At 27.5% G+C, this 13,845-nt stretch overlaps 1 protein-coding gene across 4 annotated transcripts in view; it reads left to right on the forward strand.

The window, feature by feature from the left end:
- The window catches only part of Egfr (epidermal growth factor receptor), a 122,708-nt gene that overhangs the window by 65,760 nt on the left and 43,103 nt on the right, over positions 1 to 13,845 (forward strand). For 2 of the 4 annotated variants that reach the window (XM_088187778.1, XM_088187779.1), the window contains exon 1: positions 3,065 to 3,266. The exons of 1 other annotated variant lie outside the window; for it this stretch is intronic. Coding sequence is in view for 1 of the 3 variants with exons in the window: in XM_088187779.1 (XP_088043905.1) it covers positions 3,140 to 3,266 (127 nt within the window). In the remaining 2 variants the exon portion in view is untranslated. Of the gene's footprint in view, positions 1 to 3,064; positions 3,267 to 10,701; positions 10,954 to 13,845 lie in introns of those variants that run through there. One more of the 4 variants, XM_088187777.1, reaches the window with a different exon arrangement.

The raw sequence follows: 13,845 nt of genomic DNA on the forward strand, positions 1-13,845 counted from the left end.
ATTTGAACAAGATGAACCACATAGTCGAGGCAACACACCTGTTCACACAGAATACGATTGTTAACGATACACCAATAAACGCTTCATCAATCTTTCACTATCCCTTGCTAACACTTGTGCTTAGAAATGTATAGATTAAAAAAACATATTCGAGTGTAACATCAAGCATATGATGTACTGCTTTGAAATAACATTAACCTTTTTTTACATTTATTTATAAAATATTTTATTTTTGATTAGGTTATTTCTCAAATTTTTTTGTAAATATTTTTAAATCATTGCAATCTATCACTAATCTTCAAACAGTTTTGCACAGTTAATGGACTACATTTATATTTTTTTTAACCTCCGTTCTTAGAATATTGTATAAAGGCATTACAGGTACACAAAAATATAATATTTTCATGAAATTCGAAAAAAGCATGCAATGCGTAATACATCTAAAAATATATATATATATATATATATATATATATATATATATATATATATATATATATATATATATATATATATATATATATATACTACCAAGCTTAGCAAAGCCAACGATCCGTTCGTTCGCTCGCACGCCTCATTTGGCCGCCACTTACCTCTCCCATCCATCAACACTTTCAAAGAACAAATTGTTAACAAACGTTCCGAATTCACGAACGACGACCGCGTGCCTAGACCAAATATTTGTCGGCAACGTGTGCTTTAATTGCCATCGTGATTTCGTGTTTTACAAGATGTTAATGGACCTCCAGACCGGTTTATCCGTCCCATAAACTATATATCTCTCTCTTTCGGCTGACAACTAATCTGATGTGTTTTTTCTTCTTGTTCCAGGTAAGGTGAAGGGGTGAAGAGGACCTGGACTTTCATGACTCGAGTCCGAGGCTCAGCGGACTGCTGGCAAAAGGACACATATTAAATATGTAAAGCGATATGCATGTCAATTATTTTATGTAACATACTTGGAGACCAATCTTAATACCTATATACTAATTAATGTATTTTGTAAATGCAACACAAGGACATGTGCTATAAAAATACTCTATGCTAATTTTAAAGATGTCACGAAATTATTGTTAAAAATATGCCACGAGAAAGTTGATATTTTTTTTTGTTGAATATTGAGTTATGAATTTCATAGAAAATCTTTAGGCTTTATTTTCATTATATATAACTACGTAAATGATTATTTCTTACAAATCATAAATGCTATTAAATTATTTTAGATATTTACCTCTATCAATTATATCATAAAATTATTTAATAGGTACTTAAATAGATGATTCAAAACTGCAAAATTACCTTTAAAAAAATAAAAAGATAATAAAACAATATTGTTGTATCTTTACAATAAAAATAATAAGCTTAGCATTTAATAATATTAAATAATTAAGAGTTATTTTAAAAGCTAAATTTCTCTAAATTATACTTTTTATTTAATTTCTCAAAATAAGATTTTTTGTCACAGAAATGTAATAACTAATTTATATGTACGAAATAGCAGCTAATTTAATTATTAGTAGCTTTTTAATGCAATGGTCAATAATAATGTTAATAATTATAAATCGTCAGTAACTTTCCAATAAATGGTCAGCAATGCTCTGATTATATGTGATTTTAATTTAAAAGTACTGTAAGCATGACATCTAACAAACCAAAGTAGTTTTCTCTTGTAAAACATTATTATTAGGTTAAATTTTTATTTGTATTCCACTAAATAATAAGAACAAACAGTTTAATTGAATTACTAAGTCAATTTTTTAAATATCGTCAATCTACTTTGACGATTTATTAAAAAATCACTATGAAAAATATTTTGACAAATGATTGCGATAAACTATGACACACAGTACATATTTAGTTAGTTCAAATCTAATATTTGCTGTCTGAATATTTTTTTAGCCTAGAAAATATTAATCAATATTAAGGGTGAATAAGTTGACAACTCGAAATTAATAAAATTAAAAATTGTCCGTTTTTGTGTTTTGATTATATAATTATCTCATTAAGTTCAAGCACTTTACTATTGAATTTTAAACGTAAAAAAAATTAAGTTCAATAAAAAAAATGTGTATTAGTTCTTAAGTTGACAACTCGAAATGTATGAAATTCTAAATTATTCGATTTTTTACTTTCAACAACTTTATTCCAATTTACTGTTGAATTTTAAACGTAGAAAAAATAATGTTAGTTCTTATATCCATTTTGGGCGTGAATAAGTTGACAACTCGAAATTAATAAAATTCCAAATTACTCGTTTTGTACTTTAAAAACATAATTATATAGATAAGTCAACCATTTTTAACGTAGAAAATAATTAGCTTACTGTTTTAAAATCGTTAATAGATTTTTTTATGTACATTATATATCCATTGTGGGCGTGAATAAGTTGACAACTTGAGATGTTTACAATTTCAAATGATTGTTTTTTATCTTTGTTCTTATTAATTAATGAATTATATTTTTTTATATAATTTTTTTTTACGATTTTAATTAATTTGCTTAAAAATATATATATTGTGTAACTTTTAAGATATTATTATTATTACACTACAAATAATTATAATTTTTTACTTATTTACGCTTTAATATTAATTAACTACGCTAATGAAGCATATACTAATTGGCAATTCTCTAAATATGTACTTTATTTCATAGTAAATTAAAATCAATCCTATAAATGCAATCAAAAATATTTTTGCATATTTTGTCAAAGTTTATGTAAATATAAACATATTATTAAAATAATATATAATAAATTTAAATCAATAAATTCGTGAAATTACCATATGATGGGAACAACAAATAGTTTATGTATAGATACAAACTTTTCCTCTGCTGAAACACAAATACAACCATAACAAATTTCAGATTAATAAGGAATTAGTTTAAACTAAAATTGTATATCAATTGCATCCGTAAAAAGTTTTTTTTATAAGAATTAAAATTAACTGTAAGAATATTGTTGTGATATTTTAACTCATAAATTGGTATTAAGTAATTAAAAATATTAACTCCGTGGCATATTTGAGTGACTTGGTTACAGAATGTAAAAAAAATTATAAACTTTGATTGCAAAACGCGTGAATGATGTATACTTGAAATACGAATGAATGTGTGAAGAGTTATATGTTTTATATGTATGTTTCAAAGAGGAAAATTGGAAAATGCGAGCCTTGGATTCGTGGAAAACTCACCAATCAGCGTCTTGTTTCTCGAACTCTTCTTCAAGATGGGCGGCGCCTTTGAAGAAAATGGAAAACCTAAAGGTAAATACAAATTTTATTTATTACATTGACCAAATGTTATTTTTTTACATATCAAGCATTTCTTAAATCATTTTCATTAATTTAAATTAAAATGAAATTCATATAACATGTAAAAAATCTTGTGCTGAATTTTAACAAAAATAGGATAGATTTGAGTTAGGTTTTTTTTTGCCAAAATAGTTAGATTTTATATAGTTTTAAAATTATGCAATACTAATTGCTTGAACCATATTTCAGACGGGTAAATTACAATTTTTTTAACTATAACTGAATTTAGGAGGGATACAAGTTGGTCACTAACGTCTGAAATCAGACATGACACCAGATGAATAAGATTTTTATTATTATTAATAATATACATACACTATCTTTTTTTTCATCTTAAAAATTCAACAGTCAGAGGCTTCGAGAAGCGTCGTGCTTTTTGTGTTTTATAAAACATTAATTTTCTATGATGACTAGTCATATTTTCAGAGTGATTGCCATATGCAAGATCGGCATTCCAGTCTCTAGTATATACTAGGTATATAAATATATAAAAATCGTAATATTCTAACGATCTTAGACCACTTTCTTTATATGTATTAAATTTCTGATTAAATCTATACAACGCACAAAGCCACCGTTGTTTTTATAAAAGCACACAACATCTACTTAAAAAATAATATTATTGTTTTCTACTCTTGCACAGTGTTGAAACTTATATGCAGGTGAGAAAACATTGCAATTGTGGGAATCGACGTTAATGTTTACACTTTCGGTTATCGCTAACTGATAACATGATTTTTTTAAACATAACGTATGTCATTATGTCGCAAAACCTTTGAAATTGCGTAGTAATCTTTACATTCCAGGTGTCGTTGAAGGCGCATTTTAGTTTCCGTGTATTTACCATTTTTTAGTATTTATATAATATAAAAATATTTATTTAATGGTTTGACGTTTTTAGTATTTATATAAAAATTTATTTAATTTTTTGTCCGGAATAATCAGTGTCAGCAAATTTCATTTACATTTGAAAAATAATTTTTGTCCGCAAATTTCGTGTCCGGAATAATCACTGAACCGTTTTCTATACTAACAAAGTCTGTGCGATTAAGCACATTGTAAGTAAAAAAATAAGTAGTGTTATTGTTCTTAAATAGGTCATGAAATTACATTTTTTATTACTAAATGGTAATTAATGTTTATCTGTATGATTTTAAATATAGTCAATGATTTTTATGATCATGGGTGGAAAATAAGGATTTGGTATTATAAATTACTTTATCAATATCACCTTGAGGAATTCCTTATCTAACATTGTATTCAACGGCTTGTGTAGACCATTTAGTCGGCGATCTAAAAAATATTACTTAAAAATTCATCATTTTATTGGAACACCCAATCCTATCATGTTTTTTAGAATCAAGGCTTAACAAACTTGATCAATAGTCTTTTCAAAATCAACGTAAATGCCATCTACCTGTTTGCCTACATCGAGATTTTTCGTCACAAAATTGGTAAAATAGAGCATTAAATATCGTTTGATATGATCTGAAGCATACTAATGAATTTAGATTTTGAACACTGACTGGTGCTTTTTTTTAAGTATGGAAGTCACTTACATCGTAAATTATTTTTGTTTTTAATGAACAAATAACAGTAGATGTTTAATAAAGCATACCGACTGTAATGAAATCAGGAGCTACCGATTTTTTCTTCTTGAATTTCCTGAAACTATACTGAGCAGTTTCTGTCTGAATCTGAACGTATCGGTTTGCATAAAAACCATTAAAATATCATTTTTTCATGCTGAGCCGTCGGCAGATGCCTTTCGTGGAAGATTCCCATTTTTTAAACAAAGGGTCTAAAATCTGATCGTAGCCCTGGGAACACGCGATGCGGTCAGAACACCTACGGTCTGACAGAATTGTACAACTGTCCCGTTTCTTCGACCGGGTCGAAAAATATACCTGTCAACCCATTTAGCCGCCTGTTTCTCTCTCGTTTGTTACCTGTGCTTACGATAGTGGATCCCTCACGTGTGAGCGTGTTTTTTCTTACGCCGAAGAAACATTAAAAAGACATAAATTAAATTTAACATGTTTCCAGTCAGACCCCGAGTCGCTGTTTTCTTATTTAAAATCTCACAAGGTGCTTTAGGAACACCCGGTTACGCGGTTGTTAATTGGTATTTACAAGCTCACCTACAAATCGTCTCCACTTTACTTTTATTTTTTATTTGGATGCGTTTTCAGGCATAGAAATAAAATACAGACAAGTATATTATTAGTATTAAAAAAATCATCCACTCTTTAATGAAAAATAAATACATCGAATAAATCTTTAATTTTAATTTAAAGACATTATTCTAAAGAATCAATGTACATATCTTAACTTCATCGTAGTTTTACTTTATAAATGCACATGGGCCCTGTGAAAACAATGATTCCGGACCTCATGACAAAAATGGTACTTAAATATTTTTAACATCATAATATAAATTCTTGAATAAATAATAATAGGTGCGAGTTAACCCTTGCTATGCTATTAAAATTAGCCATCGTTGCGACATATTTTCTGACATTAATTAGACATTAAAACTTATTAAAAATAATATTTATATGATAATTAGTCGTGTTTTTTTTGCTGCTCAGTGTTACCATATAGTGAAATTATATTGTTTCAAAGTAGCCTTAGATTCGATTTTTATATTAAACATATCTTGTAATTATTACTAGCTATATTTTAACTCTAAGTAGTTATAATGTTGTAACTGACATATTGCGCTTTTGCATCGCTTTTTGAATGTGCAGTAAATCAATCCAAGGGAAGCTAATGCATCGTAAACCCATATCTTCGTTATACTTTGTGACTTTTATAGTTATTCGTTAAACATTGGACAATACCGATATTTTATAGCTTTCGAGCTTAAGACTTTAACGACCGAGAGATGCGCTTTTAACACATAATACCTACCGCGATTAAGTGGTACATTGTGCCATTATTATTTTTATATCCTTACAATGAGGAAGGTGAATATACATATATTGCATTTTAGCAAACTTAAGCCTTTCTATAAATTCATACGAAGTTGAAGAGTTGAATTCTAAAAATATTTTATATAAACAGTTTGCAAAATAATCATTATAAAAATTAGTTTCTTGGATTTTTATTTATAATATATTACTATCTACCTATTTTTCATATAAAAAGCGAAGAACATATTTTATTCCACATAAAATTGTGTTACTTTTCAATACATAAATATTTGTTAATATATACTAAAATTTATATTACACATGATTACCTATCACGAGAAATCTTAAGAGTATCAGAAATAAGATACTATCGCGTTTTAGTGAAAATATATCAGGTATCTTGACCAGATGTTCTTTTTATGCCTCGATTGTTTTTATAAAGGGTCAACTATTTTTTATTGAGTTAATTTTAAATGACTCAAATGATTTAATTTTTTTAAATTTATTGATCATATAATAAAAAATGGTTCATATTTGACTAATTTTATAAATTTAACAATAATATTAAAATATACAGAATGGACAAAAAACTGTTAAAACATTGCTAAAATCTTACTGCAAACTACAGCTAAATCATCTCGGAATCCATCGCGGTTTTCGCATACTTTCTTTCTATATTTCGGCTGCGATTCTCCAGCCATGATCACGCAGAATAAGCAATCATGAGGTAATTTTATTTGATTTTTAAGTGATATTTTAATACATATTTATATTTTATTTTTAATAATTTCTCAAAAGTTCATTCTTTCATGTTTTTAAACTATAAAGCATTTATGAACACTGAAATAAAATTAAAATTACATGTGTGGTCCAAATGTAATAAATTTCGCGATTTAATCATATTTATTATTATTGAATTCTCGTACCATATGTAATAATACGTAGAGGTATGAGAGACGTGTTCTTTTTCGCGATCGTGATCGATTCGCGTTCTTTCCAGTCTCCAGCGCTGGACCACATAAAATCTTCGAAGGTAAACCATACACACATATAGAGCGTGTGCAAAAATATGGTTTAAAAATTGAATTTGCATGAAATAACCAAAAATAAATTCTCATACGAATTTTTATAAACTTTTTGATGTCATAAACATTCATATTTTAAAGTTAATATTTACATTAACGTAATAAAGCATTGCTCTTAAACGAATAGAAAATTTAGAACCAGGAATTTAATAATATATTTTATTTACGATGCGATATTTAAACGCGTAATTTTACTAAATATTTGAGGTTATGTCATATATGCCTTTCACAAGTAATTTTAAATAAAATATGATCTTTTCAACTCGTGAAACTGTTCAAACGCTCTTACCCACCATGCATTGTTATTTGTTTATTTATATTGTTTGATAACAATGTACTTAAATAGAACATTGTTGCCAGCTTATTTAGAATTATAATGACAATATACTATTTTTTTGACACAATAATACGTGAAGACGTATTTTAACTGCCATTCTTGTCAAATATACGGTAGCGTAAAAAAAAAATATATATGTACGTAATCCTTACTTGGATCTATCGGTACATTTTATCACTCATTTAAGGGTATGTCTATATTTATTTGAGTGATTAACTAAATAATTGATAATTAACTTTCATGTTAAAAATATTTATAAAAATTACAATGCCAAAGTGTTAACAATTTACTTTGAGTAAAACATTTTATAATAATGTTTATTCACTAGTGGGTATTTGTAAAGCATTTTTTTTTAATTATGGACTAAATTTTATTTTAATTTATATGTATATTGTGCATTTTAAATTTATTTCTTAAACATGTAGATAAAAATATATAAATTTAGTAAAAATATAACACTTTTAAGATTATATAAGAAATATTATAATTTCGAAGATGATGCAAATTTTGCACTTTAATATAAGCTATAATATACGTTTTGTAATATTCATACTTATCATTGAAATAATATGTTCAATAATAAGTATACAGTTCTTAGAAACAGGTTTATGTAAGTTAACTTTTATATATATATACTATTACTGTAGATATGATAACATACATAAATATTTAAATTTGCACCAATCAATCAATATAATTTTAATTAATTTTATTTTTTAAACAGCAGCCATGCCTATTGTTTTGATTCACTGCCTTAAGAACTATACATTTATTTAAATAGTTTGTTATTAACTGTTATAAATAGTTTTTCATTTTAAAATATATTTAGCGGCTTATGATATATCTACATTTAAAAATCGTTTTTCGGTCAACCTGTATATATATATAAAAATATATATTCATACATCTGTCTCGTTCTATCTTTGCTCATAAGCTTGCAGCTATCTCAGCTTCTTGTATAAAAAATGCCCTGATCTGTGTGCTCTCAGGTGAAGCGATATCACACCATAAGGCTGGATGCTTTAAACGCAAACATTGCTCGCTTACATCTAGAAAAGCTTAATTTTTAAATACAATAAGTTGTTTTAAATATATGCTAAATATATATAAATATATATATATATATATATATATATATATATATATATATATATATATATATATATATATATATATATATATATATATATATATATATATATATATATATTTATATATTATTTCATAACGGCATCTTGCAGTTTTCGTTCTTCGGACTTGCCCTGTGATTGCGCCCTTATAAAATACCTGAGTGTTTATAAATTCTTAGGTTGTTTGATTTCAAGATGGCGGTGGTGGACACTAGCACACCTGGCGTGAAAATCAAAAACTCACCTGGACCACAGCATTCCGTATGGAACGGCGATCGGCAACCTTTTCTCACTCGTTCATTGACACATGTACTCACCAAGTACTAATTATTAATATGATAATATAATCAATTTAAAAAATATTTACAACCCCTGTACTGTAGAGATCGCTATTTTAGTAAAAAAAAAAAATTCAGGCTTTAAAAAAACTAAGCAGTATTATTGTAGCAATATACAATAATGAAATTGCTACTTTTTGTACGTTGAACATATCAACGTACAAAAAGTTAACACATGTTTCCGTTTTCTTAAACGCGTTTTTCAAATAAATTTCGAGACGCAAAGCTGTAAATTCTCGAAATTAGGTATTTTCAACATTGTCGAGTGTGCTGTTGTATATCTGTTTTTATACACATTGCCAGTCTGAGCGAGGTGCTTTAGTGCTCACCCATTTTTTGCTGCCACGCCGCATTTCATAGTTGTGCTATTTAAAAAAATAGTGTTGGGTAATTAAACATAAATATTTCGTGTAGCACTAAACAAAATAAAATAGTCAATCTCTGATAGGAGATGACATAAGATGTTCTTACCAGCAGCTTTTAGCTGTAATTGTTCCGCCGGGCTAAATAAATTTATAAGAAGAAATTGGTCGTTAATTTTTTTTAAAAATGAATTGATAATGCCGTTGTGTATTTATTTTTATACATATGTCCAGACTGGGCGAGGCTTAGTGCTCGCCCACTTTTTTTTAAATGATTTGGAAATGAGTGGATTTTTCTTACTAAAAATTTGTATTGCATGTGATTCAAACAAGGAGCATGTTTGAAATTGAATTTTAAAGTTTTTTTTATCGAATATATTTTATAATTAGAGAGTATATTCGCATATTTTCCATCTTTTTTTAAATTCATATAAATGTATTCGTATACATTTATGGTGAAATATTTTTTAATTAAAAATTTTAAGACCACTAAAACTTATCTTGTCTTAAAAGTATTTGTGTATTTAAACAACGCTGGAGTCATTTTTTTATTTTAAATACCTCTGAATTTACAGCTTAATTGTAAGCATTTTAGTTTCACCAAATTTGTATTTTTCTTATTTGCTGAAATTCCAAATATATTAAATTATGATTTTTTAAAATACCAAAAACTGAATAACTTTTAAATATGTGTTTTATTCAAGTCTTTATGTATTAACACAATGCAGGGAGTATTTTTTTATTTGATGTACCACTACATTATCTACAGCCCAATTTTTCTATATGTTATTCATAACAATTAAAAGCCGATTAATAAATAAAAAAAACACTATATAATTCCTAAAAAATTCAAAATTTACTTATATTTAAAAATATATAATAGAAATTTAAAAACACTAAATTCCATGTATGGTTTTAACAAAATGAAATGAAAATCATGAAAATGTTATGTTGAAAAAGCTTCTTGAAAAAAGTTCAACTTGAAAGAAATCTGTATAGCTGAATAATCATCTTACGATTCTAAATACACATAGAAAATTTATTTACAGTACAAAACTGTTGTGTATTGTTGTCTAAAAAAATCATGGTTTCTCTTACCAATTGTTGACGACCACTGCAGCAATACACAGAATCCCCCCGCGCCCTGCTTCTCTACCTGCCGTCCCCTTATCTCTTACGTACGCCTACCTGTTCTTTCTTATTTTTCTGGGCGCCAGAACTCGAAGCTTGCACGAATTCAACAGATTTGATTCGTGCCCTTCCGCCAAAACGACCGAAAAATAACCTCAAAACTCGAGTTACGCACTGTGCGCGTTTTACGTATGTACATTCGGACAAAATAATCAAAAAAATCATCTGTGTTTTGCCTTGAGTTGCATCTCGTGTGTTTTTATTTTGTGACAGTGTGTGACTTTAGTAAATCGCAAGACGTTTAGAAACCTTGAAACTATTACATAAACTTCCAAGGCGAGGTACGTAATCATTTCCATTATGTAACTTATATATTGTAAGTTTGATTATATTTGCGCGCTTTCTTTAACGATTATTATTTTTTTATCAACTGTCGAACAATATGGTTCGTTAAAGAAAAACTAGTGTTACGTATATACGTATATGTAGTATACATTCGACTTGCGCACGTATGAAATCGATTATTGGTTCTGTAACCGATTCGATATTTCGCATTGCGAAACTCTCTTGGTGCTGGTACTGATTTCGTGTTTTTGACGTTTTTTATACGGTTCGAAATAAGTCACAAACAGTCATCTTATCTCGATTATTTGACGTATAAGTACATATTTACGTAACACACATACGAATACATAAACTTCATATAATTTTAGATCAAAATCTTACTAATTAAAGAAAGCAATTTTCGATTTACAACTACTGTTTCATGTTAGCCTCAGACGATAATAATATATTCAGAATTAATGAACATGACTATTAATAAAAACAGGGATGCTAAAAATATGCTAATGTAGTGTTGAATCATCATCAAACATTCCAAGAATTAATAATAAAAAATTAACTGTTAATGGTTTAGTATCGTGAGATCATTTTACAACCCAAAAAGAAGCAGTATTCTGGTGAAGAATATCCTTATTGCTATATGTAGCTTATGTTTATATAAACTTGATATTGATATCTGTAAATAACGATATTTAAAACTTATTTTAATAGATTTAATAAAAGTTTCACATATAAGAGTACATTATGCATGTAAGTGATACTTTTGCATAGCAATTAATAAATTAGAAAGATGGCATTAAAACACATATTTACAACCCAATGATCATACTAGTTTTTATTGATCAATTAAACAGTTTTGCATGAACTCCACCTTTGTTTTATCTATCTATAATATGTTACTAACACTCATTAGTAACATATAACCTAAATAGAATAAATCATCATTAACTATTTATTTAGTAAAAGTAGTGTAATTTAAATATATATATTTAGATTTGTTAACAATCTTGCACTGTATTTTTTCATATGATAAAAAACATATTACACATGTAACTACTATTTTACTTAGCAGTCAATCAAATTAATTTAGGCATATATTTATAATCAATAATCACAAATTTGGTTTTCTTAGATTTTTCTAATCCTGCTGATATGCAATTAAAATAATTGTTTTGCTCCCGTCGTAGCGTATTGGGCTAACGTATGCTATGTTGCGATGAGATATTTACAATAAATAATATAGTTTAAAAAAATTGAATATGTGTATATAAATATATAATTCAATTCTAATTAAAATTATTTTTTAATATTATTTAAAAAAATATTTTAGATAATGCTAAAAGTGACAGCAATGCGTCTTTTTAAAATTTAAGCACCAGCGACAATAAACCGTTAAATGGTTGTTTTGATTTTTTTATAAAAAAAATATTACATTTTTACAAACATATACCTAAATAATTATTTAGGAATAAATTAATTCAATAAATCTTTTCTTTTTAATGTATAATGTCTAAATATATGTAATATATTTAATATTTATTATTATAATATTTATTATATAATAAATAAACATTTAAGTCGAGATTACTTCTTAATTAAAAAAAATACATAAACATTATCTCAAAAGAACTAATAAATAAATATTTAAGATAATGTTAAGAGTGACACCATTGCGTCATTTTAAAATTAAAACATCCGTTAAATAGGTGTTTAGATTATTTTATAAAAAAAAGTTATGTAAAAATAATCTTATATATTTTTAAAAAATACTACCACTTCAATTATTATAGTGATCTGACCTTGAATTGCTTTAACAGTTAAAAGGGTTTGATTTGAACTGTTTCCTTTATTTTTTAGTTTTTTTAAAGCGCTTGTGCCATGATTGTCCCTATATTTTGGAATACTTTTTATTCCTTTAAGATGATGGTAGGATTTTCCAATTTTCTCGTATCTCTACATACAGTACGCTATGTCAACTGTTGGCAGCGACTGCATCTGGGAACGTGGGCCATCGTTTAAGAGCACAGTCAGTGTCTGCCTACGTCTAACAACTTTCACTCCAAACGGGAGGCCTGTGCAGCAACCGCGTGGGTAAAACCATGCGGCGAAGGTTATCATGCCATATATGGCGCATATGGGCGCTATTTCTGTAATAGTACTTCCTCGAAAACCTATGCATACGGCCAAGGGCTCGGACCGAATTTCGTGATCGACCTACGCAGCATCCGGACACGCGCCTACTGCTCATTTCATATCGAAACTAGAATACTGACTTCATATTAACCAGGAACCTTCTTCTTTATTTCGCTCATCATATTTGGCGATTGCCTGTTATCTCTCTTAAATTCTACAAGACTAAATCTCAATGATCGATTGTCTTAACAAAGAAGAACCAAATGACTTTCACTCAATCATCAGCCTCCATTTTTAACTGGATGAATTTACGCTCTGATCCATTCCTTACGAATCAACTAAGTACTGAAGATCACGTGTGATTGACAATAGCCTTCTATATCTCCTAGCATCCATAGCATTTTCAAGCACATTTTTAACACTCAATCTAAAACCTATACAAATGTATATAATACTTGGAGCACTATTCTACAACACCACATCTCATAAACATTGAGTATTTGTGTCTTACTCTTTATAAGACAATGCTAATTTAATTTTATGAAAGTCATTGGTAAATAAATAATGATGTGTATGTAAATATATATATTTTACTATATACAGAAAAGTTTAAATTATATAATTTTACTAGCACCTGCCAATTAATTTATATTTTCACCAGTACAAATATGTATCTACTGGTGAAAATATATTCCGATATGATTTTACTGAAATGACATATTTTAAAAAATATTTTCAGGGTAGATTCGAGACTGTTT

The sequence above is a fragment of the Plectrocnemia conspersa genome, unplaced genomic scaffold (genome assembly GCF_051122295.1).
Source record: "Plectrocnemia conspersa isolate PC_06_02 unplaced genomic scaffold, ASM5112229v1 ptg000006l, whole genome shotgun sequence".
NCBI classification, from domain to species: Eukaryota; Metazoa; Arthropoda; class Insecta; order Trichoptera; family Polycentropodidae; genus Plectrocnemia; species Plectrocnemia conspersa.